The sequence below is a fragment of the Orcinus orca genome, chromosome 10 (genome assembly GCF_937001465.1).
Source record: "Orcinus orca chromosome 10, mOrcOrc1.1, whole genome shotgun sequence".
NCBI classification, from domain to species: Eukaryota; Metazoa; Chordata; class Mammalia; order Artiodactyla; family Delphinidae; genus Orcinus; species Orcinus orca.
This window is the reverse complement of record NC_064568.1, coordinates 56,563,577-56,584,012: the sequence shown is the minus strand read 5'-3', so window position 1 is coordinate 56,584,012 and position 20,436 is coordinate 56,563,577. Positions and strand designations below refer to the sequence as shown.

At 39.2% G+C, this 20,436-nt stretch overlaps 2 protein-coding genes across 5 annotated transcripts in view; both read right to left on the bottom strand.

Annotated features, from left to right (window-relative positions):
- Positions 1 to 11,097, bottom strand: part of NEK10 (NIMA related kinase 10) — a 321,275-nt gene extending 310,178 nt beyond the window's left edge. The window contains exons 1-2 of the mRNA XM_012536668.3: positions 10,964 to 11,097; positions 8,032 to 8,134 (exon numbers count right to left, since the gene is read on the bottom strand). The gene's annotated coding sequence lies outside the window, so the exon portion shown is untranslated. The remainder of the gene's footprint in view (positions 1 to 8,031; positions 8,135 to 10,963) is intronic.
- Positions 11,098 to 14,666: 3,569 nt separating this feature from the next.
- SLC4A7 (solute carrier family 4 member 7) overlaps positions 14,667 to 20,436 on the bottom strand; it is a 124,236-nt gene continuing 118,466 nt past the window's right edge. For all 4 annotated transcript variants that reach the window (XM_012536671.3, XM_033405443.2, XM_033405446.2 and 1 more), the window contains one exon: positions 14,667 to 18,803. In XM_012536671.3, the coding sequence (XP_012392125.1) occupies positions 18,722 to 18,803 (82 nt within the window). In that variant the 3' untranslated portion in view covers positions 14,667 to 18,721. The remainder of the gene's footprint in view (positions 18,804 to 20,436) is intronic.

The window sequence follows — 20,436 nt, the reverse complement described above, 5'->3', positions numbered from 1 at the left end:
GGTTGGTAAAGGGCCCTGAGGGAGGTCCTAGTCCCTCAGGTGTAAGGGAGCAGGATCCTATGGGGCCTTCCTGGGGCAGACCCCTCCCCCATCCTCTGCTGTAGCTCCTCTCCAAAGTAGTATCTGATGCACATTTCCTGACTTGTTTTACAGATGCTAAAACCACCATCAAAAGGAAGAAATTAACTAGTTGATGATCGTAAGCACCTATTGGCATCTAAGGATTGATAATGTTAATACCCTGTAACCTCACCATCAACCAACCAGACAATTGTGCATGAGTGGATCATATACCCTGGGACTCCCCTCCCTCACCTGGCCTTTAAAAATGTTTTGCTGAAACACATTGGGGAGTTTAGGCTTTTTGAGCACTAGCTGCCTGGACTCCTTGCTGGCCCCTGCGATAGACTGCACTTTCCTTCGCCACAGCTGGGTGTCAGTAGATTGGCTTTACTGTGAGTGGACAAGCAGACCTGAGTTTGGTTCTGTGACACAGGCACTGCTGACTGGGGGCAAAGAGCCTCCAGTAGCTTGAGCAGTCCTCCCAAAAAGAGACCCAGGAGCTGGCTATTAGAAGCAAAAGAACTTTGAAGCCAATACCTGGGGCACACAAACAGGCCTTAGGGATGGGGGCTCTGTGGATGCCCACATCCCCCAAGGATGAGCGTGGGTGATGGGGCTGCAAGGGCCTGGCTGCAGATGCACACAGAGCAGAGTCGAAGGCAGTTCCCTCTTGCTTTGACCCTGACTTCTCTGAGCTCTTCCATCGTCTCCCTCACCCTCAGCCCACTGCAGCTCAGCTCCTTCAGGTCACTCAGCCTCAACTCAGATGTCACCTCCTTGCTGAGAACTACTCTGCGACCCATTCACCATCACATGCTCACACTCACCACTCTACCCTGTTTTATTTCCTTGTGGGGCTCATCAACATCAGGAGAACTCCTAGCCATTCACTGGTCTCCATGCACTTGATAATAAGCCCCATGTGGGCAGGGACTGTGTCTGCTTTATCCTCACACACAGAACAGCAAGTGGCACAGGGTAAGCACAGCGTATGGACTCAAAAAATATTTGTGTCACAATCAGTAAGGAGTGGCTCAGGTATTTTTACCAAAGTTTGTGAATTATTTGCTTTTTAACAATTACTAATTTTGGGATTAGAACCTCCCTTGACCACCCACCACCCCCCCGCCCCCAACCAAGTCTGGTGCTCCTCCTCAGAGCCCAGGGAAGCCTGTACTCCCCACGCTGCAAACCTGTGCAAAAAGTATGGCAATTGCCTGATGACCCCATAAAGCAGGATTGGGTCTCCTGTATTCACCAGACACATGGTAGGCAAACAATAAATATTTATTGAAAAAAATTAATGAATGGATGAATAAAAGAGTTTTAAAAACCAATGTCATTATTCCTTTAGTTCAAAGATCTTTCATAAAGCTTCCTTATAAATCAAATCAACTGATAAGTATTTGTAATGCTATAATAATATTGAACACACTCAGGAATGATCTAACTTATTCAATCTTTAGGAGGAAAACTGGAGTCCTAATAAGAAAATATTCATGAAGAGTGCTTCTCAAATTATCCATAAAGTTTTTTTTTCCAATCTATTATGGATCAACACTTTTAGTCCATATCGTATCCAGAAAAATAAGCCCATCACTGATCATGTGCTTGGATAGCACAGCAATGTCAAATTGCTATAAACATTTCTCAATGCTTGCTCTCAATTTTGTATCTCTCCCTCATGGACCAGTAACACTAGTCTGAAGATTACCTCAATAGCACGGGCCTAGGTACCTGAGGGTTCTCCTTTCAAATAACAATATTGTTTTCACAGTGACCCTAGATGATCCTCTGAGAATCACTGCCCTACGTGGAGTGCCTGAAAGGATTAACCCAGTCATTGTCAATTCCAGGACAACCAGGGGAGGGTAAGAGTGGCTGAATGCACTATGTCCTATTTCTCTGGGGGTCTCTGTACAGTTTCATTTGAAAACAAGGTTCCACTGCTAAAAATAAAAATAGAAAACCACTCATTTTCTAACATTTATTTTACAGATGAGATGAGGCCAGAGATTATGATACTTGCTACACAAACACTTGTATTCACTTATATTCATATGGAGATTTTCCTTTGATTCTAAATGGAAAATGTGAAATTTAGTATTTTTTCTTAAAATGGAATGGGTATAGAAGTGAAAGATTACATATAAAATACAAGTGCATATTACTTTAAGGACAGAAACATTCAGTATCTTTCCTCTGTACCTCTCAGTCATGGAACCCAAATACTATCTCAGATCAGATAGTCAAATAGTTTGGTGTTTACAGCCCTAGTCAAGTACAGGCATAATCACAGTTCTGACTCATTGTTGAATTTTTAAACCCATTTTAAAAAAGAAACTCTCGAAAGTAATTCATTCTCCTGATGTCACCTGAAATTTGGGTTAATAATAAAAGAAAGTCCCCAGAGACACACACCTCACTCAGTAATTGCAGGGTAAACACGTATGACAGAGAGATTATCCATGCCATGGTAAAATTAATTGATTGTAATTAATCTAAATTGTGCAATATAAACCCACTAACTAAATAACATGGCGAGTATTTATGATATGGTTTTCAGATTCCCTGCCCAGAAATTCCTTTTTATACCACAATTGCCTTAGCTATTCCAGAGATCCTTAAATGGCCTCATCTTTTCTAAAGACAAAACAGAAAAATCATTTGATTCATTTTGGGAAATAGCTTCATATCCCACAGATACATGTTTTTCCTTCTAATCACTTAGGTTGCATCTTTGTAACTATTCCATTTTATTTACTACCTTTACTAATGGTTAAAAAAAATAAAACCAGCACTTAGAACATAATAGCAGTAAGAGTTTGGCATGACTAAGGTTAATTACCACTTTGCTACATCAGCTTTATTATTTTTGAAAAGGCACTAAAATAAAGTGTCATGAACCCTACCATGGAAGTTAGAACTTCTTGTACCAACAACAGGGAGTCCTTCTTTCCTTGGCTGAATGACAGCTAACCTCCATGTTAGATGTCAAGATGCAGTCTGTCTGTGCTCAGGTAGGTATTAAAAACTTACAGAACTTTCAGCCCCACAAATAGATGGAAATGCAAAATGAAAAATCATTACTCCAATTCCTTTAATGTAGACATATTTCCTTAAAATTCCTTTAAAATTTGAAAAAAGTGGTTAAAATAAGATATAATTTTAAATAAGATATAATTCACATAGAGCAACCAGAAATAAGGAAAATGTGTTTAAGTGTATTGGTTAAATGCAACTGGACCCTGGCGTGCTTACAAATACACATCCATTCATCCTGGTTCACTCATGAGAACTAGGTAGGTGTTGTATTTTAATACCATCGTATGGTGCCAAACAAAGATGCATTTGCTACAGAACTGCCATTGGCAAAAGTGGCATCAGCCGAAGGCAAGTACTGTCATGTCCTTGCTCCCGAGTCAGCAGACTTGACACCTTCCTTATGCACACTTTATTCTTTAAACAACCTTCTATTTTCTAGTTAAACAAGCACTTGGGGGTAAAAGAATAAAACATGATAAGAGTATTCTGACTGTCTCCCACTCATTCCCCTGAATATTTATTGAGCACCTACTACAGGTTAGACACTCCCTTAGGAGTTTGCCTTCATCTTCTTCTGGTGAATAGTAACCCAAGGTGGACTGAGAGTGCTGTTCCAAAGTTAACTAGAATATATGACAATAGGCACCATTATCATTTTCCTATTTTCAAGATGTATTCCCATTTTAACTCATATCTTTTGTGATAAAGGGTAATGCCTGCAGATAGGAATGGATTTCCTGGGGCCCCCCTCAACTGCCACTGCACAATATTTGTGATAGTCTGTGCTCATGCTTTGTGTGGCTGCTTACCCAAGTCTATTCGTGACAAAGGGTAGAATGAACCTAAGACCCATGTATTAAGTAGTGATATTGTAAAGGGGAAAAAAGGTCCAGATGGTATGAAGAAAGAATTTATACTAACGAGTCAATGAAAATAAATAAAGTAGCACACCAAATTTCTCTTTATTCATTGACCTCCAAACATAGTAAGATTACATTCAATTCTCTGTTTCTGTGAGACAGAGAAAGGTGACAATATTTATTCATTCCTTCAAGAAACAATTTTTGATTTCCTCATATATGCTAGGCACTGAGGATACTGCACTGAATAAGACATGGTAAAAAAAAATTGCCTTCTCCCCAAAGTTAGCCATCATGGAAATAAGACATGATAATAAGTGAGTATGGATTCAGCCCAATCCTCTAGACCCTCAAAGAGTAAAGAGAACACTGGGTAAACACACTGATGTTCCTAATAATTGGTGGCACTGAATAACTTTTGTTTCATCTAATAACATTTAAGTGCATTTTTAATTTATCGTGTGCTGACTATGCACAAGACACTACTGGATGCTGCAAAAACATCCATCCATAACTCAGCAAGTGTGGGAAATGAGAAATATGTAGGTTAAACAACATGAAACTGCTGATATTGGGCCTTTAAAAAAAAAGAACAATTTCTTATGGTTCGGCCTAATACAAGGGATTAAATAAGAACACTAGAAATGTCAAAAAGCAGAGAAAATTAGTTTCCCAAGGAGATTATAAATTGAATGAATTTAAGGGAAAGAGAGACCACTGTGGGCTGAAGAAAGAGCCATGAAAAGGCACATGTGACAGCTGTGAAGCAGGTCTAGGAGAATGGCCGGGGCAGGGGAAGAATACTCCAGGGGATGCACAAAGGGAGGGAGGCCAGATCTTGAGAGTGGTTTGGGGAGACAGGGAGCAGATGAGCTGGGCTGGGGTTGATGGTGGCCTCCAAGGCTACGGCCAGCTCATAGAACAGAAGATCCTCAAATAATCTCAACTCAAGAAGAGCCCTTGGGCATGAACCTTGGAAAAATGACACTTCCTCTTCCTAAGGCCCTTACTCATTAGCTCACTATTTTTCTATTCAGTACAGTCCCTGTCTGCCCACTTCTCTCCATCCTCACTGCCAACACCCTCGTCCTCATCATTGCCCACCTGAACTACAGGAACCACTTCCTAAATGGACTCCCAACTTCCAGTTTCTCTCTCCTCCCAACAAGAAGTCTGTTCTCCACACAGCATCAAAAGCACCTTTTTATGGTACAAATCTGACCAATTGAGCCTTCATGGGCTTCCCATTTCTCTCAGCATAAAAACAAATGTAAGGAGGATTTGAGGTGCCCTGTGAGATGAAGCCTCTGCCCGCAACAGCTCCACTCAGACCTGGGCCGTGTGTCCCTGCCCCAGGCCTGCTTTTCCTGCACTCCTGCGACCTTTATTCCTAGACTCAAGTGCCAGATTAGTGCAGAAAGCCCTGGAAGGCTCATCCATCTCAACTCAAGTATTCATTCTTTAAGGAAATTTTCACTGACCTCCCTGCCTTGAAGCTCTTAATAAAGGGGCAGATTCAGGCAATAATTCAATAACTATGCATCTGTCTCCTCTAGCTTACTATAAACTAGTCAGGGATGTGGATGACAGCCAGTTTGCTCATCACAAAAGAAGTATTCAATAAATGATTGATGAATGAATGAATGAATAAACAAATTCCAAGAGAAATGTGATTGGGAAGCTCCAGCTATAACTGGAGGATCATTGTTTATAGATGGAGAATAAAGATTATGAAAAAAACTATCAGCAAATGATACATTTGCCCCAGCTGACCAGCATCTAGTTATTACAGAATGTTGGTTTGACAAAAATCTCTTTATAAACACAGGGAAGCCACAAGGTAAATAAGATATTTGTGTTAAATATGGGCTACCTCAAGTATACACGATAGGACAATAACATTTCCTACAGGAATGAGTATTCACATTTATGTCAAGTGTAGCACACACACACACACACACACATTATATGAATGCTGTGGTCTCCACTGATGAGAGCTAACAGGCTTGGGACTATGAAGTCTTCCTGTTACACGGCTGGGATGCAGGTGAAAGGAGCAGCAGTGATGGAGTAGACCTGGTTTTTACATGCCTGCTGAGTGACCTCAAAAAGTCCCCGGGCCTCTCTGATTATTAGTTTCCTCATTTACCAAAAAATAGACATAATTATATCCCCATTATAAGATGGTAGGTGGAACTAAATAAAATAAAGTGAAACTCCTTTAAAACTGTCCAGGGGAATTCCCTGGTGGTCCAGTGGTTAGGGCCCAGGTTTGATCCCTGGTTGGGGAACTAAGATTCCCACATGCCACGTGGTGTGGCACCAACAAAACAAAAAACTGTCTGTAGCTAGCTAAGTTGTTATTATGACAGCTGTTGTAAATACTATCATTGGTAATATTACTATTACTTCAGTCATGCTTATTTTAAGTCATTTGCTTATATTCACTGACTTTGGTTCACTGATGACAAATACTAGACATAAAATGAAAAAAAAGTTTTATTTTTAATGTCACAAATAGTCTTCATTTTAATTTGTTACACCTGATGTTATTTCGGGTTTACAATTATAAGCACTTTCACGTATTTGTTTAATCCTAAAACAACCCTAGGAGATGGTTGTGTTGTATCTCCAACTCACAGATGAAGGAACTGAGGTGCTGAGCTTCAGTAACTTGGCTAAGATCTCATATCTGGCAATAGTAACAACAATAATAAAAGCAAATGTTTACATGGGGCTTACCCTGTGCCAGCACCATTCTAATTGCTTTCATACGTTAACTAATATAATTCTCCTAACAAAGCTATAAGGCAACTACCTTTACTGTCCCCATTTCACAGATGACAGAACTGAGGCCCACAGAGGTTAAGTAATTTGTCCAAGTCACAGAGCTTTAAACCTCTGGTGGCAGAGCAGGAATTTAAAGCCAGGCAGGGCCTTCCCTGTTAATTGAACGCTATACTTTCACTTATTGGTGGCCTTTATCCAGCTCTCTATCTGCCTAAGTGAATTTTCTAGGTAAATGTTTATCACCTTAGTAACCAAATATTACTTCAGACACACTTTTCTCAAATTAATTAAAAGTTCCCTGTCATTTATGCAAAATACACTATATACTGGGTAACTTTTTCCTGCTGGCCCAGGATCAATGGCTGCTGTGCTTTATCCATTCTGTCTCTTGTTTTTATTTCAATTTTTGTAGGAGGGTTTTTTAGTCTCTCTTCTAGATATGTGCCATTTGATTGTGATTTTGTCACTTTGACTCTCTTGAGGGTTGTGAAGCTAGACTCCCTGTCAACTATAACTATTCCTAATACAAGACTGAATAAGCTCTGAGTTGAGCCACCCCCTTGGATGTGAGTGCATGACCTTTATTAATGACTGTTGCAGATTTCAGCTGAGATGAAGGGAAGTTTGACTTCTAGATATGAATGAGCAATCATTTTACCAAACGAAAAACCACACATGTCAGGCGGATATATGAGTACACATAGAGTTCACTTTCCTGTGGAAGACCAAGTCTCAAAAATGTAAGACTCATTTCCAAATCCAAGCCACATAACCTGTTCCCAAGGTGACACTTTCTATCCCCCCACCCCCATCCTCTTTATTGTTATCTCTTAACTTATTTCTCTCCCCCAGGTAAAACATAATAGAAACAGCTAACATGTACCTGGTACTTCCTATGTACCTACCATAGTTCTAGGAAATTTGTCTCTACTGATTCATGTAATACTCACAACAACTCCACTGTATATGTAAGGAAATTGAAGTGCCGAGATGAAGCAACTTGGCAGACGCCTTGTGTCCAGCAGTGGCAGAGCTGGAATTTGAACCCATGCACCTAGCATGAGTCTGAATTCTATGGACTCTGGGCTACCACCCCTGGGATCCTGGGCTCTGAGGGCACAGGGACTTGGTTATGCTCCCTTCTGGACGCCCAGTAAACTTCTACCTCCTCTCCACCTCTCCAAGGGCTCCACTCAGCCCACTCTGACTCTGACCTCAAAGTCTGACCGTCTGAGACAGGCCTAGTGACATTCCAGGCCCTTCTTTCACTTACTTGAGACTTTACTGGTTACACTTTCTTTTGCCTTGCCTTTATCTGGCAGAGCGCCCTGGATCCATCAGATGGTCAATAAGTTGTCACTGAATGAGTCTCTTACCTGTATCAGAACAAAGTTTGTGATCAAGTAGTATAGTGTGACTGGGTAGGAGGATGATGTCCTAGAAATTGTACTTGACTGAATTAAAAGATTGATTTTTACCTTTTGTGAGCTGACCATGGAAATTTCACAATTCCAACTTTCAGTGTTTCTTTTACTTCTTTTTTAAGACTATTTTTTAGGGCAGTTTTAAGTTTACAACAAATTTGAGAGGAAGGTACAGAGATTTCCCATATACCCCCTACCCCTACACCTGCAGAGCCTCCCTCCTTACCAGAATGGTACATTTATTACCAAGAATGAACCTACAGGGACTTCCTTGGTGGCGCAGTGGTTGAGAATCTGCCTGCCAATGCAGGGGACACGGGTTCGAGCCCTGGTCTGGGAAGATCCCACATGCTGCGGAGCAACTAAGCCCGCGAGCCACAACTACCGAGCCTACGCGCCTGGAACCTGTGCTCCGCAACAAGAGAGGCCGTGACAGTGAGAGGCCTGTGCACCGTGATGAAGAGTGGCCCCTGCTCGCCACAACTATAGAAAGCCCTCGCACAGAAACGACGACCCAACACAGCCATAAATAAATAAATAAATAAATAAAAGAATGAACCTACATTGACACATCATAATCACTCAATGTCCATAGGTTACCTTAGGGTTCACTCTTGGTGTTGTACATTCTGTAGGTTTAGACAAACATATAATGACATGTATCCATCATTATAGTGTCACACAGAGTATTTTCACTGTCCTAAAAATCCTTGTGCTCTGCCTATTCATATCTCCCCCACCCTCAGCTAACCCCTGACAACCACTGATCTTTTCACTGTCTCCAAAGTTTTACTCTTTCCAGAATGTCATGTAGTTGGAATCATACAGTATATAGCCTTTTCAAACTGGCTTCTTTTCTTAGTAATATGCACTTAACTTTCCCCCATGTCTTTTCATGGCTTGATAGTTAACTTCTTTTCAGCAATTCCATTGTCTGGATGTACCACAGCTAATTTATCCATTCACCCACTGAAGGACATCTTGGTTGTTTGCAGGTATTGGCAATTGTGAATTAAGCTGCTACAAACATCCGTGTGAATGTTCCTAGTTTTTAGACATGCAAAAATTTATTAAGTATAAGGCACTGTGCACTTGATATGGGTTATACACATTTAGTCTTTAATATAATCCTATGAGGTGGGGGTTATTATTAGCCCATTGTACAGATAACGAAGCCACAGATAAGTGGCCACAGAGCTAAAATGTTGGAGCCAGGATTCAAACCCACGCATGTCTGACTCAAAGCCTATCTCTTGCAAACTGCACTGTACTCTCTCTCTTTCCCATGTTAAACTTATGCCATATAACAACAGCTACCATTAAAATGATTATGGCATGAAATACAGACTGTGAATTGAAATAGTTTCCAAATCAAGGAGCTTGAAATTAAAGTAAAACCTGGAAGTTCAACATTCATCTTTTATAAGTGAAAGCTTTACTGGATGCTATGAAAAACAGTAACTTCTTGTTTTAGAGAATCATTCATTTAACCAGTATTTGTTGAGCCCCTGCTACTTGCAGGGTGCTATGATAGACACAACAAATGGTGAGGAAGACAAACCTGGCCTCTGCGCTCAGAGAGTCTAGAGGAGGAAGCAGAAAAGCAATTAGGCAACATTCAGAGAATGACTGGGGAGTGAGAGCAGGGTTGGGGAAGGTGCAAAAGTGGAGTCCATTGAAGGCAGTGTGAGCAACAGGGGACATCAGCACACACAGGAGAGAATGTGGCATGTTCTGGGAACAAAGATGTAACTGCTGATGGACGGCCTAACTAAGAAGTGTGGATGAGGATGACAGGGAGTCTTGGCAGGAAGTGAAATACCCTTATATGTTTTTTGGAAAGATCAGTCTAACAATAGACAGAAAAATGGATTAGATAGGGCCAAACTGCCATCAGGAAAGGTGGATGGGTGTTGAATTTAACCAAGAAACTGGTGGAAATTCTAATGTAGTGAGAAGGGATTTAGTAATGTGGGAATTGATTTGACAGCTATTAAGAAGGTATAGCCTTGATAACCGGTAGAAATGCAGAAGCGGCAGTAAGTGTCAAAGATATTGTCCAGATGTGGTTTTTGTATCTTGGTGCCCAAGACAGGGAATCCAAGGGCAAAGCACTCTGTGGGAATGGGGAAGATGGTGTTTAGGGTTGTGCACGTGTGGAGTTAACTCGCGGTTGGGTTTTGGGGTCTGGTGCTTAGTGGAGCAGCCTAGGCTGGAGGTGGAGGTTTTCAAGTAATCATCTGACATGTGGTGCCTGAAGGCACCTGAAGGCCTGGAACTGAACAGGCTCACTCACGTTGAGCAGAGAAGCAGAGGGACTGTCAGAGCAGCATCATAACATAAGGGGAAGGCAGAGAAGCGACGCCCATAAAGGGTTTTATGAAGGAGCCTCCGGAGTGTAGGAGCAGATTGGAAGAGACACACTCAGGCTTCCTGTAACCAGAATAAGTCCTTATGGAACTGAAAGGACCATCACGCATGGTTGATGGCACTTTCCCACCATCCATTCGCTAACACCAACCCGTCTGCTATGAGACAGGCTCACAGTGACTCCCGCACGCCCGACAGCCCGCACTCTCTGCCCTGCCTCCTGCCGAGGGGAGCTCACTCCGAGGCCTCGGGCTGCTCCACAAGCACCTGCGGACATCTCCCTGGAGACCCTGCCTGAAACCGCGCGCCGGCAGAGGAACGCCCGCTCCGGCCCCACTCACCGCGCCCAAGGGAGGGCCCCTCCTTCAGGCCAAGCTCGAAATCGCCCTTCTCATCGTCTCTGCTACTTACTGTCACGCTGCTCTGGATCGGGGGCCCGTCCTCCTCTCCCCTAGCCCGCGCCTGGTCCCCTCCACCTCGGGGGCACTGCTGCCAGCAGCACCGTTGGTGCATCAATCCAATCCTCCTTCCGGCCATGAAACCGGAGCGTCCTCAGCCAATGCCGACACCTCTTCTTCCACCGGCAGGGCGCCCCAGCCAATCAGAGGTAGCCATGCTGCGGCCAGCCGAACGCCGTGGCGACGGGGACGCCGGCCTCGGGTTGCCGTAGCAACCGGAGACGCGCAGGGCCGGGCCGCAGCGCGCGCTGTCGGGTGGGGCTTGAGGGCCTGTTGGCGGCGGTAGCCTCCTCACCCCGACCTCGGGCTGCCTGCCACCCAGGGTTTCCTAAACGCTGTCGGTTTTTCTGGACTCGGTGTGCCAACCTTCAGCGTTTGAAATAAAATGGGTAGGAGAGAAAGCAGCTTCATTTTGGGGTGTTTAATTTCAAGAATTGTTATGGACTAAAAATCAGTTATCTTCCAAAGCAGATACTTAGTTTGAAAAAGATCAACGGTACCTGCTGAATAGCTTTCGTGTAACGTGGAGACAGTTTCAGCGACTCTGGCGTGAAAGTACGAGTGAGCTGTGTGGGACACCTGTCACTAGTTCGTTTTGTGGCACTGGGCAAGGCTCTTCACCTTTTGTGAAAGTCTGAAGCTTCTTTTTATTGAAAAAATTTTAATTTTATTAAAGTTTTTAAAAAAATACTCTTTACATTGTGAAGCTTCAAAAAATGAAAAATATTGAGCGTTTATTTTGTGCCAGGGACTGTTCCAAACTCTTTCCTCGTTATTTCACCTACTCTTCACATCATCTGCTTATTTTTTATTTATTTATTTTTGGCTGCGTTGGGTCTTCGTTGCTGTATCCGGGCTTTCTCTAGTTGCAGCGAGCGGGGGCTACTCTTCGTTGCAGTGCACGGGCTTCTCATTGTGGTGGCTTCTCTTGTTGCAGAGCACGGGCTCTGGGCGTGAGGGTTTCAGTAGTTGAGGCACACAGGCTCAGTCGTTGTGGCTCGCGGGCTTGGTTGCTCTGCAGCAGGTGGGATCTTCCAGGACCAGGGCTTAAACCCGTGTCCCCTGCATTGGCAGGCAGAGTCTTATCCACTGCGCCACCAAGGAAGCCCCCATCTGGTTATTTTTCATCGTAGTTTAGAGTTGTAACATGGAGGCCCAACAGGGCAGAGCTGGTAAGTGATGGAGGCAGGGGAGAACCTAGAATTTCAATCCAGAGCCCAGTCTTAACCACCATGCTGTCTGTCCCCCGGACAATTTAATCTAGGACCTACTCAATCCCATTTTAATGTTGCTCCAAGTGCCCACAGGAATGTCAATTAGTGTGGTGATTCAATCTCCCAAAACCTGATTTAAAATGAATACAGTGAATGCTTCCGTGATGTTTCTCTGCTTCGAATAATAATGAAAAGTAGGCCTAATGGAATAACAACACTTAGGTCTGAGTACTTGAAAATACATATTTAAAACGAAAACAGTAAGGTACCATTTTGGAAATACAGAAAGGTGAGATGAAAGTCAAACTCAGGTGAATGGAGCAGAACTAATTATACTTCAGAAAACATAAAACCAGTAGAAATAATGTTACCAATCAAAACACAAGAAGTTGAGGGGGAAGGCAGACTGATGCTGAGTAGAAAAAGTATTCTCTACAGACATTTTAAACATTATGCAGGAGACAAAATTACTCCTCTGAACTTTTCTTCATCAGAATATTGAATGTGCTTCCCACCTTTCTTCTCCTCTCTTAAAATAAAATCTTGCTTTGTCACAGCTTACCCTTCCCCCTCCCCATATCCTCAAGTCCATTCTCTAGTAGGTCTGTGTCTTTATTCCTGTCTTACCCCTAGGTTCTTCATGGACATATATACACTACCAAACGTAAGGTACATATAGCTAGTGGGAAGCAGCCGCATAGCACAGGGAGATCAGCTCTAGCACAGGGAGATCAGCTCGGTGCTTTGTGACCGCCTGGAGGGGTGGGATAGGGAGTGTGGGAGGGAGGGAGACGCAAAAGGGAAGAGATATGGGAACATATGTATATGTATAACTGATTCACTTTGTTATAAAGCAGAAACTAACACACCATTGTAAAGCAATTATACTCCAATAAAGATGTAAAAAATGAAATAAAATAAAAATAAAATAAAATCTTAAACCAATGTTTTGGCCTTCCCTGAATGTAACTGAAAATTGCAGAGATGATTATGAAGCATGGGACACACCGGGCTCTCCAGGAGAGGAGCACCACACCCACCCAGGGCCCACACTGTACTCTGTGAGAAATATACACGACCCCAGAGGGGTCACGCCTGCATCAAGCTCATGGCTGATGTGGTAGGGTTCAAATCTGTAAGACCTAACATCCCCTTCTGGTATTTTTGAATACCCTTTTTACTATCCTGAGGTGAATCCACAGATAATGTAAATTACATACTTCGGAAGTAAAAGAGTGTAACGTGTAACTATAAGGAACGAATAAAATTAACTTAAATAGGTATTAAAATAAATATTCAGAATCAACAAGAAGAAAAAAATAATTCACCAAATTTCTAAAATACTCCTAGATCACTGGTCTAGGACAAAAAAACAAACAAAAAGAGGGCATTTTTTTTTTTTTGCGGTACGCAGGCCTCTCACGGTTGTGGCCTCTCCCGTTGTGGAGCAGAGGCTCCAGACGCACAGGCTCAGCGGCCATGGCTCACGGGCCCAGCCGCTTCGCGGCATGTGGGATCTTCCAGGACCGGGGCACAAACCCGTGTCCCCTGCATCGGCAGGCGGACTCTCAACCACTGTGCCACCAGGGAAGCCCAGACACACTCTTGTGTGGAGGCAGGAGAATGATCTTACAGAACACAGCACAAGGCAGAGCACAATTTGTAGAAAATGCAGAACTTAAATTGAGCTTTGCAAGAATAGCAGAGAAACAGAAAGGAAGGTTTTCCAAACAATAGGAATGTTTTCATTAAAAGCATAGAGGTAGTGAGATAAAGGTCACTGAACTGATACTGGAGAGATCAGATATACCTTAAGCAGCAAGATCAAACAAAAACTAGTGAGAAACTCCCTATTTCCCTTCTTCTCCCCGCCCCCAACCCCCACAAAAATCTCAAAGTTCTGTTGATGGGAATAGTAAATTGACAAATTCATTGTGGGATATCAGAAACTTTACAGTGCAGAAAACACAGGAGGAAATTGTTACATACGTGCCTAATGGAAAACAAACCAAGGCCTGTCATTAGCTATTACTAAAAAAATTTCATAATGAAATTAGCCATTAAAAACAAAAAAGCCTTGAGTCTATGAAAGTTCAGTATTAACATGCTCATTACATATCATGTAATGTGATGTGTGTTTATTACATATCCCATTGCAAAATTCTATTCTAAACAGATGTGTTTTAAAATAGGGAAAATAATGGATCAGCCTATCTTAAAGGGCTTTAATTTCAGTATTTCTTAACTATCAAAAAATCATTGTGAAACACACACTATTTTGTTTTGTCTTCTTTTCTCACTGTTTCCTCTTTTCTGTCTTCTGCTTAGGAAAATTAGGAGGCAGGAAATAAAAATCACTTATTTTTCTCCATCCCCTATCAGGTTCTCATGAGAAAGACATGCAGCTCTTCTAATATCAAAATAAAGACAATATTCAACAACTGATTCAGTAGACTTTTATTGATCTTTCAACTTCAATAACATCTCCAAAAATAGTTTTCTTCTAATATTATGAAACAGATTTGAAAGGCAGGATTATTCACATTATAGACTTGGTAGATACTTGTACTTCATATAGATGAAAAATATCACTTCTACATTTTAAATGTTTACTTTGGATTTTATTATAAAAGAAAATATTATCATTGTATAATTATAAAAGTCATAAAAATTAGAACTGTACTGTTATTATACCAAGCTATCAAATACTGTATAAATGAACAATAAAATTCAATTTCTATTTATTTAAATGTAGTAAACATTGGAAGAGAACCCCCCTACAAAAAAAACTCTTAATATGAAAGTAACAAAAGAAAAGCCACAACACAAGAATCATCAACGCACAAAATTCTGATTAAAAAAACAACTGTTAACAAGTACTCTAAGACAAATGTAGAAGTCAATATATGCTAATTAAATTTTTAAAAATGATCTTTAGACAATTCCATTTCCAACTATGTTTTCCTATTATCGACACTCAAATTACTTTTTGAAAAGTTAGAAAAGAACCAACTTTACATTAAAATTGCCAAATTTTGAAGTACGAACACTATTTTAAATTTTGGATGTCCTTAAACTCTTTAAGTTTACTTTCTAAAAAAATAATTGTTGGACTAAACCAAGACAGTTCACATAGTTCTACTGCATATGATAACAATGATGTGATCTACATAAATAAATTTAAAACATTAAATTATTTAATTTAAACGTTTTTGAATTACAATGTTATATTAATGGCTTACACATCCGAAATCTGAGCACTTTAAAACAGGATTCACATGTTACACTGTTGAGCACATTTACAGAACTTATATACATGATACAGTCCTTTAAAAACAGCAAGCTCTGGTGTCATACCTCTGTTTCGGAAAATATTTTCCTTTTTACAGAATTTTGAACCTGCTTTTGCAAAAGGTAAAAGTTATAAAGCTATTATATATATACATAAACTTTAGGTATATGGAAGAAACTTTTTTTTAGATGGAGAAAACGAAAGTAATTTTGAGTGGTAAAGAAATCTGCTTTATAAATACATGCGTTAGCACATAAAAAATTCTGTCCTACACATTTTATATGCTTGGCAAATATGAACAATGATATGCCACAGCTTTTTTAAACAACTTGACAGATTTATGATTGACAACATCATTCACACAAGCATACTCACATATACAACACCCATTAGAAAGATCGTGTGCCTCACTTCGTATATCTAATATCATTAGAGAATATATAGCATCATCCTTTTATCATAAGGAAGTTTTTAGTTCATTGTCTTCTCAAAAGCGGCAATTTTAGAGTGAAATAGCATTCAAGTGAAAGTGAATTTCAGATGGTCAACATGAGGATGTATTACAGTCCTTGTAAACAGATGTCTATAAATAAATAAAATAGGTGGAGGAAAGAATATCCTGAGGTGGCCCTGCGGCCAGGGTACTCAGTAGCACTGAGCTCCATCCTGGAAACCAAGGCATCTGAAAAAGTGCAGGGCTGTTTATATGAATTTATTTTATAAATGGAATATGCACAGGTTGAATTCTTTTTCACCTTGAGGTAAATCAGTACATAGCAATTACTACTGCTCATCTATACCTGTTTAAGGCAACATTTAAAAAGCAATATATGTAGTAAATTACATTTTTCACTGCTTTTCAAAGAATGCTATCCATGATTGTTATTTTTCAAAAATAGTGGAAAAATATCATAACCACATAAACAAGCTATTAAACATGAGTTACCTTTGCTTTTCAATGAAGTAGTCAATCAGATCATTTTGTAAGTCAAGTAGTCAAAAGAAAGTAGAAACTACTAACAATTAGAAACATAGTAAAAACACTGAGTGCAAAGCATTTTGCACGTCATGGTTTTTCTGGCACTGGACAACCAGTATTCATAAATAAAATCACATAAACACTATGATCCCAGGTAGATTTCAGTTCAAATTTTAAAATTACTTCCCGTAAAAAAGCACATTTGTTAACCCTGTGACATCCAGACACTAGGGAATGGTGTAAGGAAATCCTCTTGTTCAGGTTCATCGGGGAGATACAAAATCATAGCAGCAAATACTGGGGTCTTTGGAAATGATTCTGCTGCTATGAATAAAAAGGAATCACTTCAATGGAAGCTCATAAACAGTAACAAGCACCGTGGGTAATACTCTCTCATCAAGTGCTGACAGCATCTCTCTTCTTTAGGCAGTACCAAATGGTGCCAGCTACATTTTCTAAAGAAAATCAGCTACATTTCCAACCTCCCATATGAGGCAGAAGTTGAATCCATTATTTTAACTAGAATTGGATCACATGGTCTTAGATGTGGAAATTTTATTAGTTAAGTAGTTTAGAATGGATTGCTAGAATTGCTAAAATATCAGCTTTTGGCATTGCTCATGATCTATAAGATCAATTCTTCTTACTTTTGTACTTTAATTAAAAATGATTAAAGGAAGCATCGGAATTCCATTAAAATTTTCATCCTAACATTCATGTTATTATTTTCGATATTTCAGTGGCTTCTCAATACTCATTTGGTTTTTAGAAATCATCCTCTTGCCAAATCAGTTTCACAACCCCATTCATCCAGTCCTACAGGCTTAACAAGAACAACATTTATTTATTTCATATGGAGGTAAAAGTATATAAAAGATGACTAAAAAGATTTGCTAGAAGTTAAAAAGACAGCTTAGAAAAGCAAAATCTAAATAAAACATACAAACACAAACTAGGAAGAATGTCATCAATCTGAGCTATACATAATAGGTCTAAATTTCTTTTAAAATACAAATATGGCAGTGCTTTATATCAAAGATGTAAAATCTATCAACTGCTCTCAGATAATAAACCATAAATGCAAGTGAGCACCAACTATTTATATTAACAATTTACTCTGTATGTTACCTTTTCAAATGTTTATATAATATTTAAGCATCATATCAATTAAAATAAATAAAATATTTTAAAATGAAATCTATTAAATATTACCTATACAACAGAAAGAACAACGTAAACGGAAAATGAAAGGTAATTCGTAATAAAGTAATACTGATCTTAAACCCACTTAAGAGAATTCTGACTCCTGATTATTTAATCATACTACTTATAATAGAAAAATAATCAAGAACTTGAACCTGATACAAACTAAACCACATTTTAAGTAAAGGACAGCAAAGGCAGAGAAGAGTGGGCATTTGGGGCTCTAATAGACTACTAGGATTCAGAAAAAAATTTCTACAAAGGCAACAAAATTTAACTATCATAAATTGGTATTTTATAGCTTTTAAAATTCAAAAACTAATGAGTGGTATGGGAGTTAAATTATAAAATCACCTGCAATTATACTTGTTTATTAGAATGGAGACCTAGATGCGGAGGTTTTAAAGTTTAAAATAAATTTCAAAAACATAAAGGTCAAAATTATAGTTCTTATCTAGAAAGTTTCCACTGTTCTAACTTTATAGTGAAAAAGTTCCCATCACCTGTGAAACATGATGGACATGCATGTAATGCAACACACACACAGCAGCCAGGATACGGCCCCATCTGTGCCCCAGCACTGGCAGAGACGCCCTGTTCCTCCCACAAAGCATTAGCAGAAAGGAAGTAATATGGGAACATTTCTAGCAACTCAATGAAAAAATTTAAATACGTATCACTGAAGGTTGGTATGGACTGCCACTGATGAACAAACAGATTTAAAGAAAAGTAGATTGAATGCATTTCCCCACATTTTTCTATTGCAGAACAGAAAAAAATTTTCCAACAGAAAAATAAATATTTGACTAGTAAGCATCATGTACCTCACTTCTAAGAGACCATTTCATTATATACACAGTCTCCATGGTGCTCCTAACAAACTTCAGACACTACTTCAAAAAACCCCATAGTCATGCATAAATGGCATGACATACAATATTGTTATATATAGTGACATGAAATATTATATATACATACATATATATGTATATATATCTATAAATAATTCCTCTTGGTTCAATTCTATAATGAAGTTTCAGCATCCATGTATTTCTTTGTTGGTTCATCTTCAAAACTTATTTTCACACTTACAGGTTTTTCAGGGCTATTTAAAACAAAGAATGAGAATAAATAATTTTGAAATGGCTAAATATTACATTCAAACATGGCCAACAGTAAATATCCATAAGAGCCTTTTGAGACAACTATTAATACCATAAACATACAACTTGCTATTTCTATCTTACTGCTTTCTTTTCATATCAGTAAACTTAACTGGAAAGGCAAATATTAAAAAGTCTTAGTTTTTTAAAGATATTTTTGCCACTAAATTTCACATTTTTCTTACAACTGAAGAGGAGCTCCTTAAAATTGGTCAGTGTAAGATGACTGTGCTTGACAATAGTTTTACTTTATATATGAACAGTTGTAGCATTTGACTTTTATTTTACTGACAAATTCATTAAAAATTAATCTTTGTCAATATAAATAAGCATCAAATAATTTCCTGCAAAATGTAACAAATCTTATCTCCCCAAATTTGGTTCATAAATACAAGATCAAAATACAATTCTACATTTTCAAGTTAATATCAAATACAATGATTCCATGTATATGGATTTAACTGATTAACTGATTTGATTTAATTGTAACATGAATATCTGGGCTTTGAAAATTTTGCAAAAGATAGAAACACGCTATGGTTTGCTGCCTTCTCCAGACAAAACTGAAGGAAGATAACCCAAACATTTTTCTGTTCAACAATGTAACAAAACATTCCCTTTCTTCCCATGTGATTTTGAATTGAGGGGCAACCTGAATGAAAGGCAGAAGTATAAAAGACAAAATACTACTACTCTAAGGTCTTTCTATTTATCCTAACTATACTAACATTCTGGGCCAGGGGTGCTGACAAGGTGCGAAAAGTTACTAAGAGTAAAAAGAGTATCTAGTGAAATTCTGGCTGCATGAAATAATCCAAAATGACAAAAAGTTTAACTTAAAAACTTTTGAGATCAAAGATAGAAGTGAAGTAAACAGTCTACATTAGAGAATTAAAACTCAAGAAATGATGAGAGAAAAGCCAAAAGAGTTGATAACTGAGATTAAGTAGGAGCAAGGTTCTAAAAGCAGGTAGGGAAAGATATCTTGGGAGAAAAACTTAATCAATCATTATCAAGACAGTTGCCAGAAAGACAATAACGAAGCAGAAATAGCTATGTGATTGCTTGCCTGGAAAAGTTTTAATTTTTGACACCCAAGCAGAATATACTGACACCCAACACAGCATCTGGCACAAAGTGAACACCAAAAAAAAAAATTTGTTGACTATGAATGACTGAGTACTCTACAGGATAATACCTAATTTCTCCAGAGACCTAAGGGATCAACGTACTAATGATTATCAAGCCAAAATTCCTGAGGTTTAGGTCTTGAAGTGAGTGGGAAAGGAAGAAAAAAGGGTTATTACATAACAAGAAATATAAGCAAGGGGTTATGAAACAGTTGTGTAATACATGGTCCATTATAAAACTGAATGGCCTTTACTCCCATGGATTAAATTTCTTACAAATATCTTCTAGGAAAATGTTTACCTCGCCAGAAGAAATAGTAGGCTGAAACAAAGCAAAACAAAAGAAAGCCTTTTTTTTTTGGACCATCAGAAAGCATGATTGAGGTAGTATTCTATTTTAGTATTCAATCCCTAGTAATTATCTTTCTTTATATGGCTTCTGATC